The sequence below is a fragment of the Argiope bruennichi genome, chromosome 7, assembly GCF_947563725.1.
Source record: "Argiope bruennichi chromosome 7, qqArgBrue1.1, whole genome shotgun sequence".
In the NCBI taxonomy this organism is placed as follows: domain Eukaryota; kingdom Metazoa; phylum Arthropoda; class Arachnida; order Araneae; family Araneidae; genus Argiope; species Argiope bruennichi.
In genome coordinates, this window is record NC_079157.1 from 36164794 (window position 1) to 36179244 (window position 14451).

Genomic DNA, 14451 nt, shown 5'->3' on the forward strand with positions numbered 1-14451 from the left:
ACGAAAATTTATACTGGGCTTGGGTCTGGAGAAATCAATTCCTCGTTCTCTTGTAGGAACCGCACAAGATTTCTAATTTTAACCTTGGACATCTTGTTTCTCATAACGTTGGTCCACCAGATATTTTCTAAGTCATGGGTGGGTTTTTTGAGATGAAAAGATGTGGTGACAGGGCAGCTAGTGGCATAATGAAGGGGATCGCCTACTTTGCCGCAGCCACATTGATCAGATCCTTTAATATGGAATCTCTTGAAATATGAAGGGAAAGGGCCATGGCCAGTTGCAAAGATAATGTCAAGCCTATTCCAAGAGGATGGATTAAAGGACACTTTCGAGATGATTTGATGGATGTTTCTGCCAGTTGAGCCATTGTCCCATTCTTCTTGCCATCGCTGTAGGCTCAATTTATTTACAATACTTTTCAGATGGCTTCTAGGAGCTGGGTATTGAACGGGCGTACCTGCAGAAATGGCCTATTTGGCTAGGGAATCTGCAACCTCGTTTCCGTTGTGGCCTACATGTGCTTTAACCCATCCTAACTTAATAGAAGGTTGGGGGAGCAGAATGGCTTGAATTTCCTGAACAATTGGGCTTGAAGTGGAGAATGAACTGATCGCTTTTAAGCTGGACTCGCTATCAATCCATATTTTATCGTTATGATCGTATTTGCTAGCCCATTTACATGCTTCCTTCATGGCCAGCAGCTCTGCCTGAAAGACAGAATTATTTTCGTTTAGTTTGCCGAGCCACTGATGAGTAATTTGTTCGTTTTGGAATACGCAGCCGGTTTTTCCCTCGATTTTTGACCCATCTGTAAAAATATCCGTCTTGTTTGTAGGTTTGGATACTATTAATGCATGCCAGCGATTAATCGCCAAGTAACTCGTTAAGAATAACACGTTAGATTCAATAAAAATGCTAAATGTTAATATTCCGTAACCCCTGTAGCCAATAAAATGTAACGCTTTTTCTGGCATGAGAAGTTTATTAGAGAATAAGCGAGAATGTTGAAGGGAGACCACTCCAACTGGTTTCAAGTTTTTCTTCGTCTTTTTCTTTCATAATTCAGACATTGGGGCTGAAAATCATAAAATTTGCAACAAAGGACTGAGAAAAAAAAAATTAACGCTAAGAGTCACAGTTGAACAAACCAATTCATGAATCCAAGATTTGTTGTACGAATTCACGATTTTTTTTCTCTCTTCCTGTAACTTTCGCACGATTAAACAATCTAATAAAAGAAAGTGACATTACTACAAAACATTTTTTAAAGTCATTCCAGAGAGCATGCAGCCTTTTTGCAGCTACAAACAGGCGTGGCCTGCCTGACGCTTTCTTGCATACTCTATAATAAAGTTGCTGTTCCCTTTCCTCCTCACAAAAGTGTAGAACTTGGGCAAGATCGTGGATCCCACATGAGTATTTTGTGCTTCATAGTGTAATAATGAAAAACTTTTATATAAATTCCATGTTTTTGGAAAACGATAATAGAGAAATATCAATTTGGGAGTGAATGTAGCATTTTTACTAAATGTAGAGTCTCGCTGACATACGTTTAATACACAATTATCAGACAATTCGATAAATATTTTGGGAGCCTTTTCTCCAATCGATTGAAGCCAAGTGTTTGATTTAGAACTACAATTGAAGCCACACACCATATTTCATATATCTGACTCATTTCTTTTTTTAGTAATGGTATTTACATGCATGGGAAAGCACAGACAGAAAGAAGCTCTTCCCTTTGACAGTTCGGTTCCAAATGTGAGAGGAATCTGCATTTTTCATGCTACATTTGAATATCGAGTTTTGACTCACCAAAATCTTTAAGTTTCATAGATATCGTCTTCACTTGTAATTGGACAGCCATACAGACACACTTCCCCTGAATGGATTTCGCCCAAAATTTGACAGAAATCTACAACTTCGAGAAAGGCACCAAATTTCATTCAGTATATTTCACCGCCTGTTTAAAACATTTTTGAATTGTCATCATCACAGACAGACGGACAGATATAATTCCAAAAACGTGTTTTTTCGGAGTCAGGGAGATATGGAGAGCGGAGTTCCTCCAAATATCAAGTTTCGAATTTTTTAACGATATCAATGTTTTCTCTTTCCTATACCAGGAAACAAAAAGGAATACGCTCTGCATTTTAAGCTTCATTATGTATGGAAGAATTTAAGCCGGGATAACCTGGTTGGTAGGGTATTGGACTCGCAACCCGTGGGTAGTGAGTTCGGCCGAATACTCTCCGTGTATAAGGTGGCTGGTGCACGTATAAATCTGTCGTGATCACAAATGACGATCGGTAGTTGAGTGAATGAAATGTATGAATGAAGTCCGCCTTGTAAAAAGGGTTGTGACGCATGAATAGCTAAGTTGTACTCTTGGCCCTAAATGGCGCTATTGAAACAAGAGACGCTGCAATTCTCGGCTTAAAATCGCTGACTTTGTCAGAGGGCTCGTCTACAACAACAGGATTTAGAACCTTAATCAATCGAAATTTATGAAGTTTTTCATTAGTAGGAAAACTCGTATTAGGAAATCGTGATAGCAAGAATATAAATCATCAACATTTCAGAACTTTTTTTCGTTATTGACATACAGTACACTCCCGAGGATCCAGTTCGTGACTATCCTGTCTAGTTTTATTTTATCTTAATTAAACGAGGAAGGCAAGGCATTGGAAGCATTGGCAACAATGCGAAGGCATTGGAAGCAGGCTAAAATTCATAAGCAGATATTTATTAAGGACTTTTGCAAAGACTAAGAACTATGAGTTTTGACTCTTAGGGTTACCTTTTCATATCTGTGTTAACAATTATCAGGGAAAAATAAAATCAGTTTGAGTCTATTCTCTTAAGAATCAGGCCTTCGATTTACGTTACTGTTTTGTTTATGTTTCCTGTATTTCAGTGAGGCATTACAGAATTTCTGTTAAAATGTGAATAATTTATATCCTTTAACTTACTTTTTCTCGAATAAATTCTTGAAATGTGCATTGCAGTATTTAAACATATATTAATAGTCAGAACAGAGCCTTCTATTTTAATTCGACATGTTACCGGCAATTGTTTGTCTGTGTTCACATTCTGCGTGGCTTGAGATAAATGAAGGACATAGTACTCAATGAGAAATGAGGAAATATGTTCTATAACAGTGAGTTTTGGTATAAAATGCCTTCTGATATTGGCGGGCAAAGAAATGAGTTCATAGAACTCTGGCCTATCCGGCTTTTTTGTTATCCGGTCAGCAGGGCCCGACTTAGCCTAATTGGGGCTCAGGGAAAAGATTTCTTTGGGGGCTCCCTTCTGCTTCACTACTTCAGTAATGAAGAACCGTGCATAGAACTTGTCTATGGTATTTTTTGTTAATTAATTCAAAATGCTATTTAAACTCAAAAATAAAAACACTCTAAGTTTTAACTCGAAGTACCACTTTTAATGATTGAATTTAAAATGCAATCTGACAAAGTGCTAAGGCAAGATTTATATTAGAATGCTTTCTACAGCTATCTTAAGCATCTGTCTATAAGAGAAACTCCTAAATCTCACAAACTAAATATTAGTGCATTTTTAAATGAAAAATATGCCAATTTCCCATCAGTTATTTTCACACGTAGGAGTATTTAATTATTTCTTGCATTTATTGAATACAAAGAAAACAAACTTCATTATTTAAGAAAAGTAATTATTTTATCAGTCTCATTTTATTCTGATAAATATTGGGACATTAAAGGTCGAATATTTATTCTAACAGAATGAAAAATATCCAGACAGTTTCATTATTCAAATTCCAGTAAAAAGATAATTTTAATGTACATCCATTAAAGATAAATTTTACATCCAAGGTGGATATATATTTATATTCAATTAAATATTTACGAAATATAGATTTTTTTGCGTTCATACGATAGATTAATGAAGAAGCTAACATAAAACTGACGGATTTTACACTGTACTGATGTTTTGTTTTAAAAAAAGTTCATTAAAGAAGGAAACGTAAAATAAACTTTCTATTCGATTGGGGGGGGGGCTCTCTGATGTGGGGGCCCGGGGCAACTGCCTCTGCGATAGTCAGACTCTGCCGGTCAGCCTGTTCGCCACATTAGGCCGGATACTCGAGAGTGTACTATATTGTTCAGCAACAGATTGTAAAACCTTCCGCGCTTTTGCGCATGCGTTAAGATGGGTTTAATTCGTTAAAATAGAGGTGAAAGGAAGAGATGTTTACATTTACTAATATCTAATAGGAGAATCTAAGGTCAAAGGGAATACCGGAAGTGCACTCATCTTTCCGCGTCTCACCCCTTAATGCGATGGAGTCGTCGAAATGTGGTCGTCTCAGAATACGTTGACGAACAGTATATCATTCTATTCGAAAGCTTAATATCACGCACACAATTGCAAAACATTTTTTTTTTTTTTTATTTTAGTATTTCACTACTCCTGAGATATCTTAAACGTTCTTTTTTTCAAATATCGATATATTGAATACTTATATCGAAATATGGATGTAATAAATGCTTTTATTTAAATTTCTGAGAAGCCCTCTAAATTTTAAAATAAACATATCTCAGCAAATTTTGTTGATTTCAAGCATAACACTTTGTGCATGCAGAGATAAATGTAAGAAACGCTTTGTTAATTGGCATTTTTGTACTATGGGGTCGTACACAGATTTGATTTTAAAAAAACTTTTTTAGTTTTTACCTTCGCAGAAACTAAAATATTTTCAAACATTTGTCTATTTTATTTAATGGAACTTTTACCATTGGAAGTATATCCCTGGATGCAATAGTAAGGAAAATAAACGCTTATTTCACTGTATTGGCATAAGCGAAGACTTGTTTACAAAAGAACTTGTTTGACAAAGGGCATTGATACCGAGGGATTCTAGAACATCCCAACCCCTGTCCCCTAGCATGAAAAGATACATTGTTCTCTGAATTCAAGGAATACGATCTAGAAGTATGGGCGATTTGAAAAAGAGTTGGGTATCGGACCGTTGTCCTTATAGGGCAGCTGGAAAACACATGCCCAAGGCCTGCAATATTTATTTTTTCATGGATATTTTAAATGTTTTGAACAACTCTGATGATATACTAAAAAAACTAATATATATAAGAAAAATATTTTATTATTTAATGAGGTAAAACTATGACATTCTTTTAGGGGAGAATTTAAAGCAATTTCTTTTAATTAATTATCTTTTAAATTTCATTTTTTCCCACTGATTTGTTAAATTTAATCTGTTTATAATAATTTACCAAAAGTTTTATGTATATTTCAATTGTTTCTTTTATTTTATTCCAGGGGTGTTTGTGGGACCCCAAAAAATCCCCTGAAACTTTTACGGACTTACTACCGACATTTTGGAGTTTCGAGAAGGGGGGGGGGAGAAATGAAAAATTACGATTATGAAGTATTGAATGACCTAATTATAAAAGTTCAATGAATTACTTTTTTTGCAAAATTAAGACCTTTGAACCCAGGTCACGTGATCGCACATCTGGTCGAACGAAGTCTCTCCCTTTTTTTTTCTGCCGCGCCTACTTGCCGAAAAGAATCCAGAAGAGAATGTCCGAGAACCGGGGGAATGAGTCATAACTCGCAATAAGGAAAAAACAAAAAAGAAGTTTTTTCCCCCTTTTCACGCATTATCACTGCCTTTGGAGAAAGAAAGGAAAAGTTTTCACCACACACACTGACCTTGCGTTTTCTGCTTTCAAGGCAAACAAAATTACCCAGATCAAAATAAATAATTCATTATTATTCCTACTTCCTTTTGAACGACGATCCCCGGAAGTTCAAAATCCCCGGAATTCCGGGGTTTCCCCGGAGCACAAACACCCCTGTTATTCGCAATTAATTCAACGGTCTGATAAAAAGGGCAGCAGTCCAATATGGGTTAAACGAAACTACAAACTGAGGCTTGCAAAGGATCTAATAAAAGTACTGCACAGGAAAGAAAAGTTAAAAGTTTCGATTTTAGATTCGGTTGACCTGCACACAAGTTGGAGTTCTGTATCATCACAAACTGTTTCGAATTATTTCTAACATGCAGGGTTTACAACAAACACAGAGTCAAAAGAAATCCATCGAACCGGAACCATTAGACTTAGTTGTAAATCGCAAATGAAAAGGGCGCAGCGTCAATGATAAAATACTGCCAACATTGATAACGACATCGCAATCTACTCATAAGTGATGTTAAATATTTTGACATCTGAATTTTTTGGGAAAAAAAATAGTTCAAGAATAGCGATGTCGGAAATATGAATCAAGTCCTATCCAACAAGATAGAAACAATTGAAGCCTGGAGAATTTCGATAGTACTTAACATCCATTCAAGGTACAACAAACGAAAAATTTAAGCTTTATAAGTATATTAGAAAAGAAAGTTATTTCTAGTAATCATCACTTTCATCAATCAACAACGTTGGAATATTTTAATGTACTGTGGTAAAAGCTTATAAGTCAGTTAACAGCTACGCTACACGGGCAATTGCTTTTGTATCGTGGTCATGTTACTCGGCTGCGAACCATAAGGTCCCAGGTTCTATCCTCACTCATATCAATCCGCCACAACACCAAAGAATTACAAGAAAATAAAATGTGGTAACTATAAAGTGTTTTTTGCTTCACACATTCACTTGCATGTATTGAAGCAATTTATGAAAATATTTCACCGTTTTTTTTTTTTTTTTTTTAAATTCCTCCTTTGCCTAAGTTGTCATTCCGCTATGTTATCAGAAATATTAAGTCCCTTGAGTGATGATTTAACAAAATTTTACAGTATTAAAAAAAAAAAAAAGTTGCATTTTTTCCAAATTTACAACTATAAAGAACATATTTACTTTTATGCAATCTATAAATGAAATTGATTTTTTAAAGAGTTCCTCTAGCAAAGAGTTAAATCACACATTAAAGAAATGAAATCACGCATTTCTAAATGGATGAATATGCTTTATTGAAATTCTGAATTTATGAATATTCGGTGTACAAATCTAAACTTCTGACAAGCTTTCTTTGGGGCACATAACTGAATGCTTTCTTCCAATCATTGGTATTCTTCATTTCCAGAAGAATTTGAAGGAGTTGATTCAGAGGCAAACTTTTATTACCTCGGCCCCACCTGGAAAGAAATACATTAGATTAGTTGTATTCAATAATACTTAACATTTTCTTTATAAGCAATACAGATGATACACTGACAAATTATTTTTCACTGCTTGCAGTTGAATCATTCATCATTCAACAATTCAGAACCCTCACCCCCCACAAAACTCGTCTGTCTCTCTACAAATCACCTGGCAGACCATTTTATTCTTTCTAAATTATCTCTCTGAAGTGAATTAACTAAAATTTGGGGATAAGAAGCAGCGTGATTTAGCATGTCTATTCTTGTATTCTTGCCTCCTTTTAGAATACAATCAAAATGCACAAACATCATTAATGCAGGAATGCACCTTTGCAAGGAGTTCGTATTTCAGCCAGTTTTGATGGGGGCAATTCTCAAAGATCCCATCTTATTGTTTGTGACACCATTTTATTAAAGTCCCCCAGCAGGACTTTGTGATTTCTCTTCCCTAACTGTATCATCTCATATGGAAAGATCAATTCTCCTGGAAAATAGTAGTTTAAGTAGACTTGCCAGTGATATGATGAATATCAACACAATCGCAATAACATAAAATAATGATAATAAAAGCAAAATTGAAAAAGCAGCCATTTTATTTACTTATTTTTATGTGGCAATGATTAAAAAAATGCAGAATTTATGATAATGAAATTAGAAAAAGAATTGAAATAAAGACATGTTTAGAAAGAGAAAAAAAAAATGAAGACGGGGAAAAAAAAAATGTTATTAGAATTTAAATCCTACAAAAATAATTCTCTTGACTCTTGGGAATTAATTCATTTTCATTTCTTTTATTGAGAAGTTAAGAATGAAAAGACATGAGATCTATTAGGAATAATTTCTGTCATTACCATGACCTGCAAAGAAACTCAATAAGCAATTGAAAGCATTCATCATGAACAATTAAATAAAAATCAATAAAAAAAAAGCATTTCAGACAATCTTGTTTTATATTAGAAAAAATGTTTCTAATATATATTGTTACGGATTTATCTTCTTCCTCGTCCGTCGGGGTTCTTTTCAGATTTGCTGGTCGATGCAGAAATAAACAGTCCTTTACTAACAAAAGATGACGACTTTTACTACACACGAAGAGACGAATACACAGACGACAAATATATAAAGCCTAGACGAACACAGGACAGCACACAGCAGCCCACAAGTAGTAATCGTCCACAGCACACGAAGCGGCCAGACAGAATCCAGCAAGAGAGGGGATCCTCGGAGCTTTACCCTACAGCCTCTCCAGACGGCTGAAATTCTCCACTGTCTCCTCACTTTAGTTGTAACCAACTGCCGACTCACTACTACATGATAGGCTACTCCACACACGACACGATGCTGATTTTACAATAAATACCAGGATATGGCACACTGCTCAGTTCAGAACACACAACGCTGGACTATTTCGCCGTTACTTCGTTATCTTTCCGACGACTCGTTACTTATCTTCAACTCCGATTCTGGTTGAGCTTGAGACTGCCGACCTTTTATAGTGCCGGGGGGGGGGACGAGAAGGTTTTCGGACCAATCAGATGTATCTGAATTCCTATTGGATGGATCGATAAAATTCTCGAAGTTTCCAGTAATTTCTATTTTGTCGCCAAATTCGTCGCGAAGCTCTGAGATCACTGACGCGACATCCACCCGCTGATTGTAAAACGGTCTTTCTTACGATGATACTATTCGTGCTGGGAAGCAAAGTTACAGGTTTGTAACACACATAATATTGAAATTTATTTTTAAATAAATTTCAAATTTTGTCTAATCTGCTATGTAAAAATTACTTTTAATTAAATTTTATGTTTAATTATAATAAAGAACATTTTAACAATAGAAAATGACACTGCAATGAAATAACTTTTGCATTTGAAAAGTTACACTCTTATCAATAATTGATATACTTGGCATTATCAATAACTAGTTGATGTATAAAATCCTTTCATGTATAATATTTTTAGCCTAGAGACTGCTTTTGTATAAAATATCATAGAGATATAAAATCCCTTTTAAGACATGTGCATTAAAATAAAAAGAGGTTTTTATTGTAATGCTGTTGAAAATCTTAACATTGCCCAGCAAAAGATTTCAAATAACCAGCTTTAAATATACTAAAGAATTAATACCAAATAGAGAGAAAAAAAAAATGGGAAAAAAATTAAATTTGCATTGTTGAAAAAGTAAATGTTTTAAGATAATTTAAAACAATTTCCTTCAAAGCTTCTGAGCAAAAAAAGGGAAAATATTGGTCAGTTTCTCATAATATAAAATCACTGCTGTTATTGAACTGCTTCAGCTGTTGACTGCAAGAGCTTTTTGACCTCCATCTGAACTTATGCCTGATTTCAGATTCTGATACCTGAGACCAGGTATCTTAAGTAAGTTTAGTAATTTACTGCTTTGAAATGACTGAAAACCTGATAAAAAGGATATGTAGAAAAACAAAGCAGAAATAAAAAAAAAATACTGGTAGAATAATTTTAAATTAACATTCATTTTAATATGTAAAATTTTAGAAAATTAAAAATAACTGAAAAAATTTAACTGATTTCAATGAATTGGTATAATTTTGAGCTTTAAGATGGTTTAAAAATATTTCTTCTGACATAACTTCTGCTAAAGTAATTGTGGAAAGGGAGAGAGGAAAGATATATGGAAATTTAAGAATGACGAGAAACATACAGTGAATTCAATGAACAATATACAATGACTTTTATTTATATTAAGATAAGACAAATATCAGCACACTGATTGATAGAAAAAATTGCTGAATAAATCAGAAAATAGCATAATTTTGATATATCTTTATTTAGATTTGAATTGAATTTTGAAATAAATTAATCAAAAAGCTAATGTATTGAATCTATAAAATTTATTTCAGTCATTGTTTAAAAAGAAGAAAATTACCAACTTACATCAAATACTCATCATATGGAAGATGAACTGCACGAATTTGTTCCCTCTTAGCTTTTGCAAGGACAACAGGTTCCCTAATGCATTTATCAACTAAGCCACCTAAAATAAAATATCCCAAATAATTGCAATCATTATAACATACTAATATACATTATAACATACTAATATATATATATATATATATACAAAAGTATTAGAATCAAGTTAATAGGAAAAACAAAAATCAAATAAAAATTATTAAAAAAATTAAAATATATATATATATATATAAATTAATAATCAAACTCATATAAATATAATTTATCCTTAAAAATTATATGGTAATATGAATATCATGTAATTTTAATCAGAGTAATATATTCAGTTGTTCTCAATATCTTATTTAAAGATTGATAATTTGCTTAACATTTATATACTTAATAAAATAAAATATTAAATTTAAGAATAGTTCCAACTTTTTCTATAAATGCAAATCCCCTCTTCACTCAGTCATAAACAATTACCATTAATTTTCTGAACTTCATAATACTAAAAGATAGAATTTCAAAACTCAATTTAGTGGGTGGTATAAGTTATTTAAAGGTGCTTAGAATTTAGTAAAAAAAAAGTATATTAATTTCTGAAACAAAGCAAAACATACACTCAATGTATCTCTCCATATAACCATGGAAATAAAATGTAACTATCCTATAAATGAAATATAGGGGCAAGATAGGCTATTCTCAAATATTTGGGAATTTCATCTCTGAACACAAGCCAGTTTGAAGATGATTGTTCTCCACTTAACTTCTAAGTATGTAACAAAATGAAATTACGAATGAGGCCATGACTTACAGAGTCAAAAGCTCTCAATATCTCAAAAACAGAAAGAAAACTAAAATCTAAAAGGAACCTTATTAATGATAATTAGTCATATTATTGTGTCTCATTTCATAATTTTAATATTCTGAAAAGATTATCATAAAATATACAAAATATTAAGTTTTGAGTGGTGATAATTTCATTTCATAATCACCTCCAAGTTTTATCATAGAGTCAGGTTTATTTTGATTATACAGTAGAAGATACTTAGGTACAACAGAAATGCTATAAAAAAAATCCCAATTTTGCAACAATACAAGAATACTTAAAATGACATACACATTATATATTTATTTTTATTTAAAAAAATCAATACAGTATACAGAATTTTAAAAAAAAAAAGATTAACACATGTTTAAATTTGTAAGCCCTCTTTAAAAGTGTTATCAATATTAACATATTTTTTTCAGTTATCAAGCAGTTGGTTATAAGATTCTATTGATATAAAAAAAATCATATGAATAGAAATCCAACATGCTACTGGCATGACCTTAAGTTTCTAGTTTTCTGACAAAACAATGATCCACTCACAGACCATCTACTTTTCTCCTTTTGAAAAATCACTTCTTTAATATGTATTCCATGTCTCCATCTTTCTCACTTGCTTTTGTTTGTTTATGTATCAAATTGTCATCCTTATGGACTGCTAATCCAGTATCAATCCATTTCAAAAATTAAGAAGCAGAAGATTTTTAATATAATACCTGTGGCATTCTGCTGACTTAATCTGGGAAGTTGATCAAACTCTTTCAGAAGATTGCACTTTTTGTTCATATTAATACGCGATATTGACTCATAGTGAAACTCATAATATTCTCTGCTCACCGAATGGAAAGAGGTAGAACACCACAGAGGATTGGTACAGTGGAAGTAACAATCTAAAATAAATCCAAGTGGGGAGAAGTGTTGTTTTCATCTATCAGTGTACAGCTGCTAGTAGACTTTCTTGTCCAACCATTGGAATTGATCATTAAAATTGATGGATTTTATATATATTTAGAAATGAGAGATCTGTTCCATGCTATGATCAGTGTATATGACTTTTTATTATATCTATAATCACTACAAGCAGCAGTTATTGCATTATTAATCTTCAGTCATGCTTCTCCTCGCCACCCCTTTTGTTCAGAAACTAAAAATTTTACTATGAATTCAAATAAAGAAAACTGAATAGGCATTTAGATAAATTACATACTTTGGCTTAAAGTTTCTTAATACAACTCTTCAATTTTGATAAAAAAGACCACATATTAGCTATATTCATTTTACTCTGCCATTGAGAAACAGAAAATATGCAAATGGAACATAATCATATATATTCCTAAAGACTTAGGAGAAGGTAAAACCCATTATATATATGGACAAGTTAAAATTACAGTGGCATGATGTACTGTGTAGCACATGCTGATTGAAAAGTTTAAGATTTTAACGTAATATACTAATCCAATTCAATCTTTATATTACATTTGAATCTAAGAAAATACATATACCATTTGCAATTCATTATTTGTGGAGAAAAAAGAAAATTTAATTTAAATATTATGACTTTAACTTTCATTAGTTCACAAGCCTCAATTTTAGAGATAACTAATATTTTCAAAGAGTTATCATTTTGATATTCACTGTTAAGAGAGTAACCATTACAAGAAATTTTAATTTATGTTTAAATTTTACAATAAAATTATTTAATTATTTAACCTATATATAACAGGTAATTATTATAACACATAATAATCCATAAATATAATGAATAATTGCAATTTATTGTGGTATTTAATCAGTTAGCAGTGGTATAGAAAGATAAATGACATCTAGAAAATGATTTTTTTTATCTGAAGTCACCATTAGTGATTTCGCAAAAAATAAATTGCATCAAAGATATATTATTTTCCTACCTTTAAACATCTCTTTAAAAAAATGACATATATACACTAATATTTTGTCTTCATAGAGTTCAATTTTGTCATCAATTGGCCTCCAAGACAAGTATACCTCTTTTGCACCACGGTCTAATCATATCTAACAATTAGCAAGAGTAATTAATTACAGTGACTATAAAGTATGGATGCCATTCTTAACAATCCATCTACATAAAATTTAATTACATAAATTTTTGTTTAAGTAGATATATATATATATAATAATTTAGAATTATTACATGTGTAAGAAAAAATAAAACAAAAAACAGATGTGATTTTTTAAAAAAAGACTTCTTTAATTACTAAGCAATGAATAAGCAGCTGAAATTTATATTGCATTCAACATACTTACCAATAATGTATACAGCATTGTGATCGTACACTTTCAGTGGTTCCTTTGCATATGGAGTTATATACACTAGCTTCTCTTTGGGGTAAATATCCAAATAACTCATATCAGTAACAGTAATGAAGTTATCCGGAGCAAATAAATTGGGCATATATCGTCTGAAAGCAGACATTGTTGGGCTGTTAAGATCAGCATTGCAAAAAGTTAAATCAAAAGGATAAATATTTTTTCTGTTAGCACTGTACAACTCTAATAGTTGCTCTCCACAATTGTTACAATCTTGTTTACGCATAAAACAATCAAAATCCATGTCAACCACTAACTTCTGCCCATACAATACAGAATTCGCTAATCTTTGATAGGCATAGCGAAGGATACTACTTCGACGCACTCTCAAAACCATTGTGTTATGTCCAATGCCGTATTGAATGTGCTCAGCAGGTTCCAAGTTCTCTTTTTCAATCAACCATTTTTCTCTTTCCATTGTTTTTGTCTCTTTTCTCCTCCGTTCCGCAATTTTCTTACATTCTTTTTCGGCTAAAAACCTCATATATTTGACTCTTGAAGAGAAAGAATACGTACTTAATAATTCTTTCATGTCTTCGATAGTAATTTTTGATGGTACTTTCCTACCTTCCAACTTTGCTACTTCATGTTCCATTAAGATCATCAGGATTTTTTTCTTCTTTTCTAAATCCGTCGCTAAGTCTGCATATTTTGCAACTTTAGAATCTAATTCATCGTTCTGTTGATTAACAGAGGTTTCCTCTTTGTTTTCTAACAGTTCTTGGCCTGCATTCATAGATCGTAAACATAGCCCGGTGTGTAAAAATCGGATCTCTGTTGAACGAAGATGATGGAAAATGCCGCAATTGCTTTTCGATTTCGAAGTTATGTGGGAGTTAGAGAACTGCCTACAAAATATTTCCCCATTATTCCTAAATAATTTTAGAATGAATAATTTTCGACAGAAGTTATTCATTTTTAAATAATTAAAATAATACTAAGAAAATACGCAATTTATTTACGAAACTTAGACTTTAGGATGGAAACTTCAATTCATTTCACTTCAAAAAGCTTTTGCTGTGTACTTGTGCTCGTGAGTGTCTTTGTCAATGTGACCGAAATAATAGTAATAATAGTTTATGCTATAACTAAATCAATTTTACTTCTGGTGAAATCGTTTTATCCTTAAAATGTAAAGTTTTCTTTTGCCTGGGTTCTTGTAAAAGTTATACTGTTAAGCTTGGTTTTCTTGA

The 14451-nt window shown here is 32.4% G+C and overlaps 1 protein-coding gene across 1 annotated transcript; it reads right to left on the reverse strand.

Annotated features, from left to right (window-relative positions):
• Positions 1-6951: 6951 nt before the first annotated feature.
• Positions 6952-14242, reverse strand: LOC129976678 (mitochondrial ribonuclease P protein 1 homolog). The gene is made up of 3 exons (XM_056090375.1): positions 13196-14242; positions 10063-10162; positions 6952-7141 (listed from the first exon to the last, which is right to left on the reverse strand). The coding sequence occupies exons 1-3, from the start codon at positions 14172-14174 to the stop codon at positions 6991-6993; spliced, it is 1230 nt and encodes a 409-aa protein (XP_055946350.1). The 5' UTR covers positions 14175-14242; the 3' UTR covers positions 6952-6990.
• Positions 14243-14451: the final 209 nt, after the last annotated feature.